The 16,298-nt window shown below is 45.2% G+C and overlaps 1 protein-coding gene across 3 annotated transcripts in view; it reads right to left on the reverse strand.

Moving 5' to 3' along the window:
• Positions 1 to 3,457: 3,457 nt before the first annotated feature.
• LOC143110200 (pleckstrin homology domain-containing family G member 3-like) overlaps positions 3,458 to 16,298 on the reverse strand; it is a 72,226-nt gene continuing 59,385 nt past the window's right edge. For 2 of the 3 annotated variants that reach the window (XM_076273083.1, XM_076273081.1), the window contains 11 exons: positions 16,110 to 16,292; positions 15,510 to 15,602; positions 14,403 to 14,489; positions 12,098 to 12,131; positions 11,779 to 11,874; positions 11,157 to 11,189; positions 10,451 to 10,461; positions 9,689 to 10,120; positions 8,777 to 8,869; positions 6,634 to 8,221; positions 3,458 to 6,537 (listed from right to left, as the gene is read on the reverse strand). In XM_076273083.1, coding sequence (XP_076129198.1) covers positions 5,540 to 6,537; positions 6,634 to 8,221; positions 8,777 to 8,869; positions 9,689 to 10,120; positions 10,451 to 10,461; positions 11,157 to 11,189; positions 11,779 to 11,874; positions 12,098 to 12,131; positions 14,403 to 14,489; positions 15,510 to 15,602; positions 16,110 to 16,292 — 3,648 coding nt within the window. In that variant the 3' untranslated portion in view covers positions 3,458 to 5,539. The remainder of the gene's footprint in view (positions 6,538 to 6,633; positions 8,222 to 8,776; positions 8,870 to 9,688; positions 10,121 to 10,450; positions 10,462 to 11,156; positions 11,190 to 11,778; positions 11,875 to 12,097; positions 12,132 to 14,402; positions 14,490 to 15,509; positions 15,603 to 16,109; positions 16,293 to 16,298) is intronic. The other variant, XM_076273084.1, reaches the window with a different exon arrangement.

A 16,298-nucleotide genomic window follows, 5' to 3' on the forward strand; every position in this document is an offset into this window, starting at 1 on the left:
GCTCCGGATTAGTGTGTGCTTCACCTCACTGTGTGCTGTTTGTGTTTCACTAATTCACGGATTGGGATAAATGCAGAGACCAAATTTCCCTCACAGGATCAAAATAGTATACTTATACTTATACTTATACCTATACTATACGTAAAGTAGGTAGCGACACCTCTGTTCAGGAGAATATTGCAACAAGTGTATAAATGGGCGAGTATAAATGGTTACGCCGCTCCCATGATGTCACATTGTCACGCTACAGGTCAGGAATGGCGAGTATGTAGGCGCCTTAATTCCACGAGACCACAACCTTGGCGTCTACCGCCAATTTCCCATCACCGAAATGAATGTGCATGCAGATGGTGGAGCAGCGTTCATGTCTCTGACCTGCTGCTCATTAGCGACAGGTAAACACACAAAGTGATCTGACGGCTTCTACACACAGTTGCGTTCCATCAACGCATGCCAGTTGGTGTTCCCGACGGTAGCTATGCAAATTACTTGAAGTATAACCGTAATTTGATTTGTTGGTGCAGCAACAGCTGAACTTCTCAATAATAATATTAAAATATTGGTTATTTTGACTGGTCTTATCTCTACCATTTGTAGAAGTTTCATCAGATTCGTTTCGCACGTGCAGGTGTCCTGATTTTATATTATGGTGGGGTGGGGGCTGGGGGGGCCATGTAGGCTGAAATGAATGCTTCCCATGAAATGTGGCACCTATATCATCCTTCAAAGTCTCTATTCAAGGACAGAGATTTGGCCCGTGGTGTGGCTCTGGGACTCCATAGCACCCCCTTATGTCATTGAGTCTTGTGGTCAGTAAATAGTTTGAAAGTAGTTTTTTTAGGATAACTTGAAAACTATTGCACTGGATATCACAAACTTAATGTCATAAATTGGTTACTTGGAAGTGCATTATTGTACCCTACATATTTGTGGGGTAGTGCCACTTAGTGAAAATGTCACACCCAACAGGAAGTGATTAAGTGCTTCCGACGTATAACATTTGCAAAACCAAATAGCACACACATTAGATATGTGCATTTGACAATATGCACCATATGTGAGTGCATTGTTGGATTACAAAATGCCACGGGTTCGCGGACGCAGGTGCTTGGGCCCGCCATTGCCGCTTGGCTATATTTAGTATTGTGTAGCTATGAGAAAACTCTTACATAGTCAGTGACTCTTTTCAATATTTTCTCTGTGTAATACAGTAGCCTTCAAAAACTTTTTGGAACAGGAAAAATTGAAGGCTATGTGCAGGACAGGAAAAATTCCCTTCAAGAGGAGTATTTTCACAACAGTACACTTTATTCAAATAAATATTCTGAGGTTACTTATCTTTCTACAAACAAACAGATTCTGACATTTTATAGTGAGTCCTTGTAGAATCCAACATAAAGGATCTCTGTCTTTTTCCTGAAAGGTGAGTCCATTTGGAAAACAGATGATTATAAATAAATGACACATGGTTATATTCCATGTCATGTAAATGAGTCTAACGTTAATAATAGTCAGGGGAGCAGAGGTTGTACTGCTAGTCCCCATTGAAATGACGAGGGAGCATTTGACTGGTAAAGCAATCTCATTTTACTATGTAGCGTAGCCCTTATTGACTGTATGGTAGCATCCTCCTCTCTTGAATGCAGACTCCCTTCTCTGTCAGTATTCTGGGTCTTAGTATACTTTGTCATTTCTCCGCTATAAAACAAGCACACTGAGGGCATTCGACAGGATTTTTGTTACATTCATTGGCAAGTACTAATTCTGTAACTAATAACACTATAAGGTGCTCTCCGCTGTCCTTAAGTACAATCCCCCTCCACTTAAAGAGAAAAAACTATTGATCACTTATACAGTATGATCAACACCATCTCTCATGACAGACCCTAGAAGTAGGCTCAAGTAGTTTAATGGAAACAATGCTTACATATGTCTCTCTCCCTCCAATGTTGCATGGATAATTGCAGGTTTTGGATCTAATCTGATCACATGTAGGCTACATGTATGTATGTGTGTGTGTGAGAGAGAGAGAGAGAGAGAGAGAGAGAGAGAGAGAGGCAGTGCAGCTCACACGGTTCCATGGCGGACATGTTCCTAACTGGGGTCTGAGTTAAGAGCCATTAGTGGCCTGATTTATATGTTCCTCTATAACACACCTCTCTCTGGGTCTCATCCAGGCTCTCTGTAACCCTTGTTGAGAGGAGTGCAGCTAATCGTGGAGGCTATTCACAACTGTGATTATACAACCCACCAATGCACTTTAGGGTATGGTAATTATTACAAAGGTCTGGTTTTGTTTTTATTCAGAGACCTGGGGAGAGGCTTGACAATGAGGTAAAATATATTGTGTAAAAGGTGGATTTCATGAAGTTGTGATGTGACTTCCTGGTATAAAACAAAATACAAACTAAAAATATTATTAAAGGAAATATGCACCATCTAATTTATAGTGTTCACTGTTTTCCACACTCTTTCCCAAGTGGAATAGCCTAGTTAAAATTGTGATCAGATGAGGTGGGATGAAGAGGGTCCATACTATCCTGGAAAACCATGCTGGATCAGATTTAGGTCCAAAGCTATACCCTGTGGACCAAACAAATCTACAAAAAAGATGCCATCTTTGCCCATATAAGGAGATACAGTATCTTGCGATTTTTCCTATTGGAGAATAACATTAGGGTTTTAAAATAATCGCACTTGCTACACTCTCGCGGGGAAGAAGAAGTCTGAAATGCAGAAGTTTTGCCCTAAACACTTTTGACATCTGCCTTTGTGTGGGTTCTGTAGTACATTAAGACAGCAAACTTTGAGTTTTGCTACTCCAAAGCTAACTTACAGTGCAACTTGCAATAAGCAGTAAGCTTCGATTAGCACCCGTATCTCATATGGCCAAACATCAGCAGCTTTGGGTACTTTTTGTAGGCGAACTTCAGAGGTCTACTCATGCTGATTTCTGAATCACCAAAAACACCAAAGGAACCAATCACAACCACTTATCCTGTATAGGGCGTACTTTATACAAGGAGGGTTGGCATCCCTTTACACAACCCAGGCCTGTGCTAATGGCAAACATGTATTTTCTTTGAAATTGACCAAACAACTGCATTTAAAACATCCATTTATAATAAGGATGTGTTTGGTGTACTTCCAAAGGATTTGATTCATTTCTAATGTTCAACTTAGGTTTAATTTCACAACTGGCTATGCCTCTTGGAAACTAAAAGCGAAATGAGAGTACTCACACTAACATCTCAAGTGAAAACTGGTCTGGTGTCAGCCAGACTAGTCCAAAGCTTACTGTCCTGCAAAAATACAGCAGATCATGACAAAACCTGTTTCACGGGCAGCTGCTGTCCAAACACGAGCCTTCCCTCTACTGAGCCGTCTACTGTGAGAAGGCAACCAACGGTGGAGTGCTGTCCATTTTTGGTAACAAATACGCAAAAGACACAAAGCAGTAATTCTCAAGCAGACTTGGTTTTAATATGGAGCATACATCCACTCTAAGAATTACAAGAATTTCTGTGCAGAAACTGGACACGGTACAGCTTCCTATCATTCTGACTCAGTTATACATATTCATATATATTTATATATACAGGACACACACACACACACACAAACAAAGAGACAGTTATATGTATATGAAATTTACACCAGCTTAATAAATAACAGAAAGATAAATGTGTACAGTCAAGAGGAGAGGATAACACACACACACACACACACACACACACACACACACACACACACACACACACACACACAGAGAGAGAAAGAGAAAAAGAAAAAAGAGAAAATAAGAGAAAAAGCACAGTAAAGACCCATAGCTTGGGATCTACAAAGCCATTTCAGCTTGAACAGTATTACAATGGTGTGGTTGCAGCCCTACCTACTGTTATACAGGACATTTTTCAGGCTTTCCCCCTAGCTACTGCAGTGAAGTGCAAGGAATAAACCCACCATAGTGTAAGTATGGCATATATAATGTAAGCATCTTCCTTACTATGCGCACTGGCTAGCTGCTAGCTAGGATACAGGAATGTCAATGCTAAATCTAGAGTTTGTGATAGAATGTCCACTAAACCACTGGCTAATGAAGCAACATACATATGTGTCCAGCACTCTGATATAATAATAAATTCATTTTAAAGCAGGGTCAGTTTAAAAACACTGTACATCATCATTGTGCAAATGCTTAGGAACATATTCAAATTAAGAAGTTGTAAAGGAAGGACATGTCATGCCAAACACGTTGACTATCCTTACAAAATGAATAAATAGCCTTGAAAGACAAAAACAAAATAAAAGTTGCCATTTATCAGGTGAAAAAATATGGATTGGCCCCTTTTATTATTTTGTCACTGCCACAAGTTTTCAACAAAAAACATTACTTGCTGGGAGTTCAGATTGGCATGAGAACAACAAAAGTTCTATAAGGTGACCTGAAGTGATTCATTTAAGGGCGACCCAGATTCAAATGAAAATAAGACTGACATCAACCACAGTCTCTAAATTACACAGGAATACAATCACAAGATCTTGTGACTTTCTTACTTAAAGTGAATCTTTGGTTATCGACAACCCTTTCATCTTGCAGTGAGCTTGGAATTAAGACTCATCACATGAGCAAGTCTGGTGTTAGTTCTCTAGTAAGTAAACCCAGACTGGAGTGCGATCATGTGTGAACATCGCAATGCTGCTCTCCGATATGACACAATCAAACAGAAAAGCACATGTAAAAACAGAAAAGGGAATGTCTTGGTGTATCCTCCCCAATTAACATACGAGTTGGCCTTTGTGGCACAATTAGGAGATATGTACATGTTTTTAGAATGGGGAGAATATACATCTGTACAGTACAATGCCTATTTACAGTCCATATGACATCATGCACTAAGACGAATAGTCTTTCTTATGGTCTCCATACAACCCTCTACTTCTCTCAGATTTTAAGATGAAAATCATATTGATTTAGAAACACTACAGAAAGCTATAAGATATAAGAACTTTCCTTGATATCACTGTGAATTGCATCTTTTTTTCTCATGTACAATAACCCTCTGAAACTACTAAGCAAGATGCCTGGCACGCACTGGGAATACAGTGAACTACTCTATCTTTATTGCACCTTCAGAGTTGCATTACTGTTGAAACATCAAGAGGGACATTTACCCCTTTCACTAGGCAAACTACACATAGTAATTTTAACAGAATCATCCAACAGTTGACACCAGAATTTCAAGATGTTGAAATTCACATGGCTATGTGGTATGTGCACATTCAAGATAAGCGAGTAAGCTACGCTATTGTATCCATGGTAGCCAAAACAACACCAATCAACATCAACCAATTGACACTTACGTAAAACTAATTCATAAGCTTTTTTAGATAATTTTTAGGGTCTAATTTTGGATTCACTTACATAAAAATGTAAGAGGACCTTCAAAACCAGACCATGGGAAAGGGCCACGTTTAAAGAGTATGTGGTGTTTCTTCTTTGAAAGACAGAAACCTTAAAACCTTGTTAAAAATGTCTTTATCTCAGGTTGAGAAACCGCTCTCGGAGGTTCTTCACTACGTTCTGCTGACTCATGTCCGCTTTCCTGCCTGAGTCGATGGCGGTTTTTAGCGCCTCATCGAGTTTGTCACTCGAGGGCACTAGCTTGTCACCGTCCTTTCCTTTGCTGCTCTTGTTGGCCTGCTGCTCAGCCTTTGCTGCACTTTCCTCCCTCAGCCTGTACTCCTCGGACTCCTGATAGGCGCGGCAGCGGTCGATGACCGCCATGATGGAGATCTTCTCTCGGGAAGTGGGGGAGCGGATCTGGACGTAACTATCGTCCGTGTCCTCCTTCGCTCTCGACCACTGTAGCTCTCTTGCAGCCTGTGGTGGTGGACTGGCCATGGCAACTGTCTCTGTATAAACCTTCCCCACGACAACTGGCTCCAAAGTGATGTTGACTTTCTCGACGACGATCAGCTTCTTGTCGTTGGGCAACGGGGTTTCTCCGGAGACGTAGTACCCACTGCTGCTGCTGCATGGGGGCTTGCTCTGGAAGTCCTGCAGCGTGTTGAAGTGCAGGTGGCTAAGCCTCTGATCCAGAGACCCCGTACGATGCTGCCTTCCCAGTGCGCCCTCGGGGTCCTGGCTTGGGAACGACCTAGATGCTGCAGCTTCCGAGGGAACCAGGTGTATGGAGCAGCTGGAGCGCCTTCGCGGCCTGCAATCCTGCATCTTCTCTGGGACGGAGTAGCTGCGTGCCACTGGGGGCTGCAGCAGCGAGCCTGCCACCTTATCTAGGTGGGTGTATTTTGAGCGCAGCTCTCGCACGTCCGGCCAATTGAAGCCCTCCACTGGCGTGGGGCTCAGAGGGCTCTTGGAGGCAGTCCGGCTCGGGGAGAGGACCCTGGGACTGCCCAGGGAGGTGGGGGTGGGGATGGGACTCGGGGAGCCAAGCTGTGCTCTGGAAGACATGTCCTGATGGTTCACTGAGCCACACGAGTCCAAGTCCAAGGACAGAGTCAGGTTGGGTTTGCCTGTGTGAAAAAAAAAAGGCAGCAATTACTATCATGAAGGTAAAATTCTACATGCACCTAGTTTTGCAGATTGACCTTGATGGACTCCAGACTTACCTCCTTCCTTCTCTGGTCTCTCCTCCAGCACACATAAAAGGTTCCTCTTTCCCAGTGTCCCTTCTGTTTCCTGGCTTCTCTGAAGTACCATCGGTTTAGTGCACTTGATGCGCTGGCTGTACTTCCGTGCCAAGTGGAAGACTTTGCTGTTTTGGGTTGCATCGGCATCATTCTGCTCCAGCTCCCCTTTTGGGACCTCTATTTCAGCCTCTGCTCTCAGCTGGATCACCCTTGGGACTGGAGCCCTGAGGACTCTACCTTCGGAAGGAGGAGGACGGAGACAATTGCTCAAGCTCGAAGAGTGGCCCAGAACCATACCCCGACCTTTGGGGGGCGAAGGAGAGCTGGACTCCTCCGTAATGGTGCTCAGGTCAGACTCCTCCAAGATCATCAAAGGTTCTGCGCTGTCGCTCTCGGGGGCTGTTCTCAACGCCAGGGCTTTCCTGCTGGGGGACATGCTGGGGCTGGCTACCCTGAGGCGGTGGGCCTCTCTGCGTCTAGGGGCTCCCCTGGGTTCGTCCTGAGTCTTGGTAACCTCCTTCTCCATCTCCTGCCATACCTTGATCATCTCTGAGGATGGTCGGAACTCATCGTCCGGCATGCCTACATCCCGCAGGCTTTGGCACCTGCTTCTGTCTCTAAAAGAGTCCAGAGACGCCTCGCTCCCATCTTCAGACACTCTCCTCTTGCCAAAGTCCAGAGCGTCGAATGACGTACTCGACACTATGCGCTCCCTCCTTTCGGTGCAAAGGGTTTGTGAAAGATCTGGAGCAGTTGCACAGCTTGAGACCGAGGACTTCCTTTCTGCAGCATCATCCTTGGGAATGCTGTTGAGCTTGGTGACAGAGCTGCGCACGAGGCCAGTCGGGATGTAGGTGAGGCTCTCCCTTCGCTTGATACAGAAGCCAGCATCTAAGTAGTCAACATTCTCATAGTAGCCTTTGATCTTATCAATCAGCAGCTGGTCTTTCTTGGATAGGGTTGAGTCCCGTCTTCGGAAGCTGCCGTCGAACACGTTGTCTTCTCGGGGAGAGAACATGATCACGTCAGCTCCAGTGTCATGGGACACAGATGCCGTGGGGTCTTCGGAGCAGTGGTTGTTCATCCAGTGGGTCAGCTCCTGGGTGTTGTCCCCTCCTCCCAGGCTGAGCGTGCTGCCGGTCCGGCTTGGGATGCGTGGGGAGGGGCAGCCCAGGGAGCGCACCTCGTCCATGGTGCTGCTGCTCCTGCGGGTGCTGCTGACAAAGTGCTCCGCAATAGCGCTGGCCTGGCCAAGCACAGACGGTGGCAGAATGCTGGACTCGTTCTCCGCAGCTTGGTCCTCTTCCTCCTCTTCATCCTCCTCTTCATCCACCCCTACGTCCTCCTCTGAGGAGTGTCCAGAGCTCTCTTCCTGTCTGGGGACCATCTCAGGTGTGTCCCCTGTGAGGCTTTTATGCTTGGGAGTATTATGGGGGATCTGGTTGCCGTCGGGTAACTTAGGACTTTTGAGGGGCGACACTGGTGGGATGGGAGGATCTTGCTCTGGTTTTTCAGATACATCTGAATGGGAGTTGGAGTTCTCAGTTTGCAGAATAGTTTCAGGTGCCTAGAGACAGCAGCAACAACAACAAGGTAAGAAAGAGAAGTTGAGAAAATGAAGTTGAGGGGTCATCATGGGTTAGCAAAAGTGGTTGCCCACTCTATTTTACACACCATTAGCAAAAATTCCAAGGGCTAGCCAAAGTAATTCAGTTTAGTGTTTCTTCATGCATACTTGGGAGTTTTTGGAAAATACAGAGGCTAAATGGGGTCATCACACATGCATGACTAATTTTTCTCGAGCAGCTGGCTGGATCGGGGAGGCTATGATGTCATGTGTATTTTTCAGATTTGGTCATGTTGTTTTGGATAATGGCTGAAAATGGTCTGACCCAACAAGGCAAAAACATTAAGATCACACAAACATTTATTCACCTCTTTGTCATTGTTTTGTGGAGTTTTGCTTGCAAGCATACACTTTGATTATTTTAAAATGAGAAGCACTGAACCTTTTTACCAGTTTTCCTAATCGGATGCTTTCAGTTGAAAAAACATCTCGATGTTTCTCAACAGGTTCACAGATAGCTGAGCGGAGCCGGAGCGCAGCTGGCCAAAGCCCTACCTGTTCAGGAGTGGACGACTCCTTAGTGGTCTGTTGGGTTTCCTCCTGTCCCGTTGTCTGCCCATTCTCCCTTTTACTCTCCTCCTCCTCATCCTAGAGAGAATGAGAGAAGAGTGTGTCAGAGACCCAGAGGTCTTCAAATGGGAAACGATGACGGGACGGTGCAAACACTCTCATGCTATTTTAGTGTATTAGACGTAATGAGATCATTGCAAACACATAAACATTCCCACAGATGTGGCTGTTAGGAGAACCGGATATGAACAGCATCACAATCCAGTATTCATTCAGCCACTGCAGGCAGTTGAACAATCCTATTAACATTCCCAGCAGGAGGCATCATTCTGCCTCATCATTCTGAAAGCCAATTAGCTGGTCCATAAAGCGGACATAAAGCTGTGATCCAGTCCTAATGATATGCTATTCAATCGTTTGTTTGTGTGTGTGTGTGTGTGTGTGTGTGTGTGTGTGTGGCTGCGTGCAGCAGACAACTCTGAGATGACATGACAACATTTTCAGCTCTACAGTTCGTTAGTGGTCAACGTGCGCCCAGGACAAGCCTACTGTATTAGCGGTCGTCAGGCATCAGATCCATACAGTACTGCAGTTAGTGGGAGACAGGGTAAGCAAACGCAGACTTTCGTGCTTCATGCTCTGGAACATCATCCAAAATCGTGCGAGGTAGGAGAGCTGTGGCATGCCGCTTTTCAAAGAGTTAGTGAGCTAAGCCACCGGGTTGACTTGGACTGAAGCAAAAACGTAGAAAAGGTAAAAAAAAAAAAATAAATTAAAAAAAACACAGACACACGAATGAGGAAAACATAAAAACGTGGCTAGATAACAAAACGTGCGAGACACGGGAGAGGAGAGCGGAGCGGTAGGAGTTTTGGGCAGCGGGCAGAGGAGCCTCACCGTAGTCCCCCCCAAGGAAAGCAAAGCCCGGGCTCTAGTGTGCCAACAGGAAATGGCCTCCAGCATGGAGCTGGCAAAGTCTGCTACCTGGTTGTCCTCCATCACTATCTCATCCGGGTCACTTCCCTCCTCAAAAACGTCCTCGTGTTCCAGCGCCTCCCCCCGGCTGAGACCGCCAGGCTTGCGCGAGGTCGCTCTGGACGACGACGACGATGCGGGCTCCTCGGAGTCGCTGGGGCTCAGCCTCTCCAGGGAGTCCTCTTCCTCTTCCTCTTCTTCTTCCTCCTCCTCATCCTCCTCCTCGTCCTCCATGCTAGGCCTCTCAGCCTCAGACTCGCCTATGCTGGAGCCCAGAGTGCTGATGCTTGCCGCAGGCTGCACGGGCCGCATGAGCCGCATGCTGGCTGGTAGTGCACCTTCACTGTCAGCGTGCTGTGGTGTCACATCAGAAACATTTACACCATGGTCCCCAAGTGTGTGTGTGTGTGTGTGTGTGTGTGTGTGTGTGTGTGTGTGTGTCATTCATCCCATCTTGAGGGGCCAATGACTAAAACACATCAAAGGACAACAATGGCCTTTGTACAACATACTCATCCTTTGTGTGTACCTATGTGACAGAAACTTCCTACAGTGTCATCTTGCTCTTTGAGGCCATATTGTGCGTTTCAAACACATTCTATTGACAGGCTTCTGAGGAGCCGTCACAACATTCAGCTACAACGTAGGAGAGAAGAATATAGAGGAGAAGCTGCATGTGCTCACCTTCAGAATAGCTGTGACGTCCACACGATGACCGGTCCAAGAGGAAGAAAGATTACGTTAGAAGTAGAAATTTTCACAATATTCAACACAGAAAAATGAATGGCAATCGCCATTTAGGGAAGATTTATCTGTCCATCCTTAACAGGCAAATGGCTTCTTTGAGCACAGCTTGCTATCTGAAATCCCACCGTAATAAATGATTAAGTGATACAATCTATGCAGACAATGGCACCAATTACACAATGGTAGCTATACAGAGGTGGCAAATGGGAAATCATTTAGGGGCGTTATACTTTGGTCTGACTATCAGGAGTAACGCTACTTTTGAAGCAGATGACAGACAGACTAATCCCTTTCTGATAGAAGCTTAGTTAGAGGACACCCTGCTGCCTTTTGATCACATGCCTTTGCTGAACCATGAATTTCAAATTGAGCATCCAAAATGTTTTTGAACATCTGAAAATGTGGCCAATTAAATTATGAAATGAGGATAAAACCACCACCCCACTGGGCAGCTCTGAGACAGAGCGACTCTGACTTGTTGTGCAGATTGACATGGTGGAGCCGATGGCTTTGTGTGTGCCAGATATGCTTCTCTGTGAACTAACTATCAATTCATCAGAGTTCTGTGGTTTCCGATAGACGTCCCTGTGAACCATTTACCCATTGGTTCTAATCTTGCATCAGAGTTTGCACCAGACTTTACCTTTGGTGCTCTTCAGAATCTGCTTGGTTGGTTCTGAAGAAAAGAGAAAAACAAAAATGACTCATGAAAACTGCTGAATGTGTGTGTGTGTGTATGTATACAATGTGTGTGTGTGTCTGTATACAGTATATACTGTATGTGTATGTGTGTGTGTGTGTATACAATGTGTGTGTGTGTGTGTGTGTGTGTGTGTGTGTACAGTATATATGTGTATATATGTGTGTGTGTGTGTGTGTGTGTATGTATACACTATGTGTGCATGTGTGTGTGTGTGTGTGTCTGTGTGTGTGTGTATGTATACACTATGTGTGCATGTGTGTGTGTGTGTGTGTGTATGTATACACTATGTGTGCATTTGTGTGTGTGTGTGTGTCTGTGTGTGTGTGTATGTATACACTATGTGTGTGTGTGTGTGTGTGTGTGTGTGTGTGTGTGTGTGTGTGTGTGTGTGTGTGTGTGTGTGTGTGTGTGTGTGTATGTATACACTATGTGTGCATGTGTGTGTGTGTGTGTGTGTGTGTGTGTGTGTGTGTGTGTGTGTGTATGTATACACTATGTGTGCATGTGTGTGTGTATGTATACACTACAGTATGTGTGCATATGTGTGTGTGTGCGGGCTCACCAGACTGGCGTCGGCCTTGACGGCCATTGGGGAAGTCTTCTGAGTGGTAGGAAGTGGCCTTCTTCATCCTGTCCGGGCTGTAGCGATACTTGGAATCTGTTGAAGAAGACGCATTATAGCATGACTGACCCCAGCCCAGACACACACAGTGTATTCTGCACATGTACTATCACTCTTAAAGATCTCATTCTGCCCATAACACACCAAGGGGGGGGGGGGGGGGGGGGACCCTAGTTATTTCCCATCTAAGCACTCAGGACTTTGGGTTGTCATGGCTACTGTATACTGAAACATGAAAGGCGGAGCTGCCAATACTCACACATGGAATCCATTTCCAGAATGGCCTCTTTAGCCTGGATGAGAGAGAGAGAGAGAGAGAGAGAGAGAGAGAGAGAGAAATCTATCAGAGCAGGAGTCAGGAGAGGACTCAGGCAAAAAGCCTGACCCGGGCCCTTTAGCTAGAGCCCCAGATTAAATGAAGAGAGGCCATCAAGATGAAGTGGTGACAGCTAGAGCATAAGCATAAGGGCGAAATAAGCACAGCATTCACAAGAGCCTCTCCGTCCTTAAAGAGCACTCGCAATCTGACATTAGGGCATTCTCCGCCTAGTGACCGCGAGGCGGTCTTCTGTGTGGTTACTTCCAGATGTTGTGTTAGCGTCCTTGTGTAATAATGTTTCACTACTAAGAGGAAGAATGAGAGCATGACGTTGCCTTCTCACTATCAATGTTCTACAGAGGTGGTAAACAATCCCAGAGCAGAGCATGAGAAAGCTGGAGAAAAATGAAACATGCATTGAAATGAATAATTGTTTATGAAGAACTCTTTATCTTAATTCTGTCGTGAGTGTTTTCAACATATATACATGTCAGAAAAGGCCAATTACAGGATATGAAAATCGGAGCTCTAAGTGGGTTGCATATGTTACATAGAAATACCCTGGCAAGGCATTGAGAAATACCTGATTATACATGGATGACTATCTCACTCACACACACACACACACACACACAGATATAGAGAAGTCACGGCATGGCAAATGTAGGGTGGGGAGTGGGGGGGGGGGGGTGCTTTATCTAGTCCTGTTATTTGGAGCCTCAGTGGTTTGTGCAGACACCCATCGGATCCCATGACCCTGACACCCGTGCCTCTTGACAATGTAAATGTCACTGATAAGACCCCAGGGCCTCATGTGGGAGAGGTGGGTGGTGGGAGGTACTGTCCATCTATTTATCACTGAGTATCCTCTGCATTTGGTCGCTGAGTGATCAGGTGTGAATGTCTGAGTGGAAAGCACCTAGATGGAGACGATGTGTCGGTGTCTAAGTGTTTCAGAATGTGTCAGCGACCAGGACTTGTTTACAGGACAAAAGAAGTTGATGGTAACTGGAGGTAACTAGAACTTGTGGTAAACTGCTCAAAACAGAGCTTCAAAGCTCTGCTACTGTATGTGAATAAGGACTGGAGTGAGGTTTACTATTCAAGACTACACATTCACATCATTGACATTGTTCACATCAACACATTTGGTATGAATTTCTAGAGGAATGTCACTAATATGGCGTCACAGTCTGCAAGTACAGGGAGTTTGAAGGCCCAGTAGCTCCCAGCAACTCACAAAAGGTTGAACATTAATGCAACTGACCAGAAAAACCAGAAAGAAACTGGAGACTTGAACCAATGTGCTCAGTGTCCCATGACTTGGGCTTTTTTCGTATTAACTCAATACAAAATCCTGCTTTGTGAAACACACCCCTAAAGAGTTGTGAGGAAGTGGATTTAAACCACAGAGCCACATGTAGCCTAGATTAGCCTCCATCTGTATGCTGGTGTAGCCAACAGACTGCAGATAGAGACAGGAGGCTAGATAAAGATCATGCAAAAAGTGTGTGAACCAGGGACGGAGAAGCAGAAGATTCACATACACATTCACAACACATACACACACACATGCAGAGAGAGAGAGAGACAAACAAACATGTACTCCTGGGATGTAAGTACCACCCTCTGTAGTAACTGTATGGATATTGATAATTAATAGACCTACTACCAAGCATCCATTTGTGAATCTAAACACAACAGATAACACAACCTTAAAATTGCATCATAAATAACAGAGGCTGGAAAAGTCCCCTACATTGGGGAAGTTGTGCAGTTGTGTGAGTGTGACTTCTACATCTTGACTCCTGATCTCGATAACTCCAGTAACTGCAGCTTGCAACATTGCGACAGTAATAAAATGGAAAATAGGGTCTGACGTAACAGAGCGTTGCGGAGTGAACTTTGTTCCTTCATATTTAGCACAGGGGTTTATATCTATAACTATCAGGTTCAAGCAAATGGAGCCACATCATCCTTTTATTTATGACTTGGTTTGTCCAAGGCTATGCCCAACATGAGGCCTTCTAGGGCACAGCTATAGATCAACACAGAGTATTAGACTACTTTAAAACTGTAGCGCAATAACTTTAAATAATAATACATTTGATCAAAAACTGAAATTAACTGTCCAAGTCATCTCATCATTCGCCAACTGGCCACCCTCCCTCCCTCAGTGCCCACAGGCAACACTGTAGGGTGACCCCTGTACGCCCCCTTGTGGTGAGGGCTCTGCCTGTGTTACCTTCTGTGGTATGATGGCCTGGTGGTTCTCCAGGATGAGGCGCTTGATGTGGTGAGCCCAGAGCTTCCGCTCCTCCACTGTCCTGGCCTGGGGAGACGAGACGAGACCACACACACACACACACACACACACACACACACACACACACACACACACACACACACACACACACACACACCCACACTACAGTCAGCCAATCGACTGAGGCTCTAGTCCCCAGACACCTCAGAGACACTGAGACTCAAGCAGAGCAGAGGAATTGATGGGTTTGCTTTGTATTTCAAAAGCTTTATAGTCGAAGAGTGAATAGATCCTGGGAATTGACTATGGAATGTACCGGTATTCATGCATTTATCACTCCATGGAAACATGACTGGACTTGTAAATACTAATGCCAGATTCAATTAATTTCTGTGGAGACATAAGAATATTTAACAGCTAGGATTACAATTTGCGTAGTTTCTTTTAACTTAAGAGTCATTATCCATTCTTTTAGCCTGTCTTATCCCCATATTCTAGAACTGATAGTTCCGGTCCTTGATTGTGATTGGCTGAATCACGTTCGATGCCATTGTAAAATCCAGCATAAACATAGACCTTGACCGCATTCCGTTCTATATGACTGCGCTACCATAACTTGATACAAACGTTAAAGTAGCTGCGTCTCGACGTTGCTTGGCAACCATTCAGATAGAGGAAATATATTTCTTGGCGGAAGAGTGATTATCTATGAATAAATTGGTTCCATTTCTAGTTGCTGTGCCTTTACTTTATGAAACTTTGCCAGGTATTTATAGTAACAGTTTTAGAAAAGCAATAAGCCACCCGCTAGCACGTCGTGCCTAACAACGCCCCTTAGCTGTTGTAGAATGAGTGTAACCTACAGCCTCTCAGGGCTTATTGCTTAAATAAGACTGGAGAGGCCGTGCCATGTTCTATCTCTGTGCTTCTACAGTACAGTAGTCCTTTGAGTGGGTTGCGTTGCAGCCCGGTGGGATAATGAAATCCAGCGTGACCGTGGTGGCAGGCCCTCACCATGCTGGTGAAGTGCCTCTGTATGTGATGGGGGGGGGGCTCACCTGCACTGTGTGTGATGGGGGGGCTCACCTGCACTGTGTGAGGCTGCTTGGGATGCTTGTAGTGTGTGACGCTGAAACACAGAGAGTCCTTGGCACTCTCAATCAGCATGAGTGTAGAACACTGGAGAGAGAGAGAGAGAGAGAGAGAGAGAGAGAGAGAGAGAGAGAGAGAGAGAGAGAGAGAGAGAGAAGGAGAAACAGAAGAAAGTGGGGGAAAGACAGGATCAAGAAAAAAAAGATGAAACAACATGGGGATGAGTCACAGTATAAAACCACTGAGCATGGAGCACATTCCTCTGTGATCCTGACTTAAGATGATCTCATTTTGCAGGACATCTCACAGTAGTCCTGTGAACTATGTGACCCCTGTTTTCTCAGTAAATATACAACTTAGAGAATGTGACAGAAATACTGTATATTGCATATATAATACCCTCTCAAACAATGACAGAGGAACACTACCATTGATGAAAGAGCATTGCAGGAGTTTGACATTGTGTTTATCTTAACAGGTGAAGCCTTCATGAAAATGTATACACAGTGAACTTTAAACTAGACATGCATTACAATGGGAAGATATTCCATTGAATCCGTTAACAGAACTCCAACAGAGGGTGTCTTTATTTACCGAGATGTGCGTCTTGTAGACGTAGTGTTCGCCGCGGCGCTTGGTGATGAGGAGCATGCGGTCGAAGAGGAAGAGCGTGCGCTCGTTCTTGGCGCGGTGGACCTTGAAGGTGCCCTCCAGGACCAGCTCACCGTAGGTGGTGAGGTCAGGGCCCTTCCAGTTGATGAGCAGCGACTGCACCTCCTGCGG

Source organism: Alosa pseudoharengus, unplaced genomic scaffold, assembly GCF_046254945.1.
Source record: "Alosa pseudoharengus isolate Yale_2024_CS ecotype anadromous, Long Island Sound unplaced genomic scaffold, YU_APseudo_1.1 YU_APseudo_1.1_scf_7, whole genome shotgun sequence".
Lineage (NCBI taxonomy): Eukaryota > Metazoa > Chordata > Actinopteri > Clupeiformes > Clupeidae > Alosa > Alosa pseudoharengus.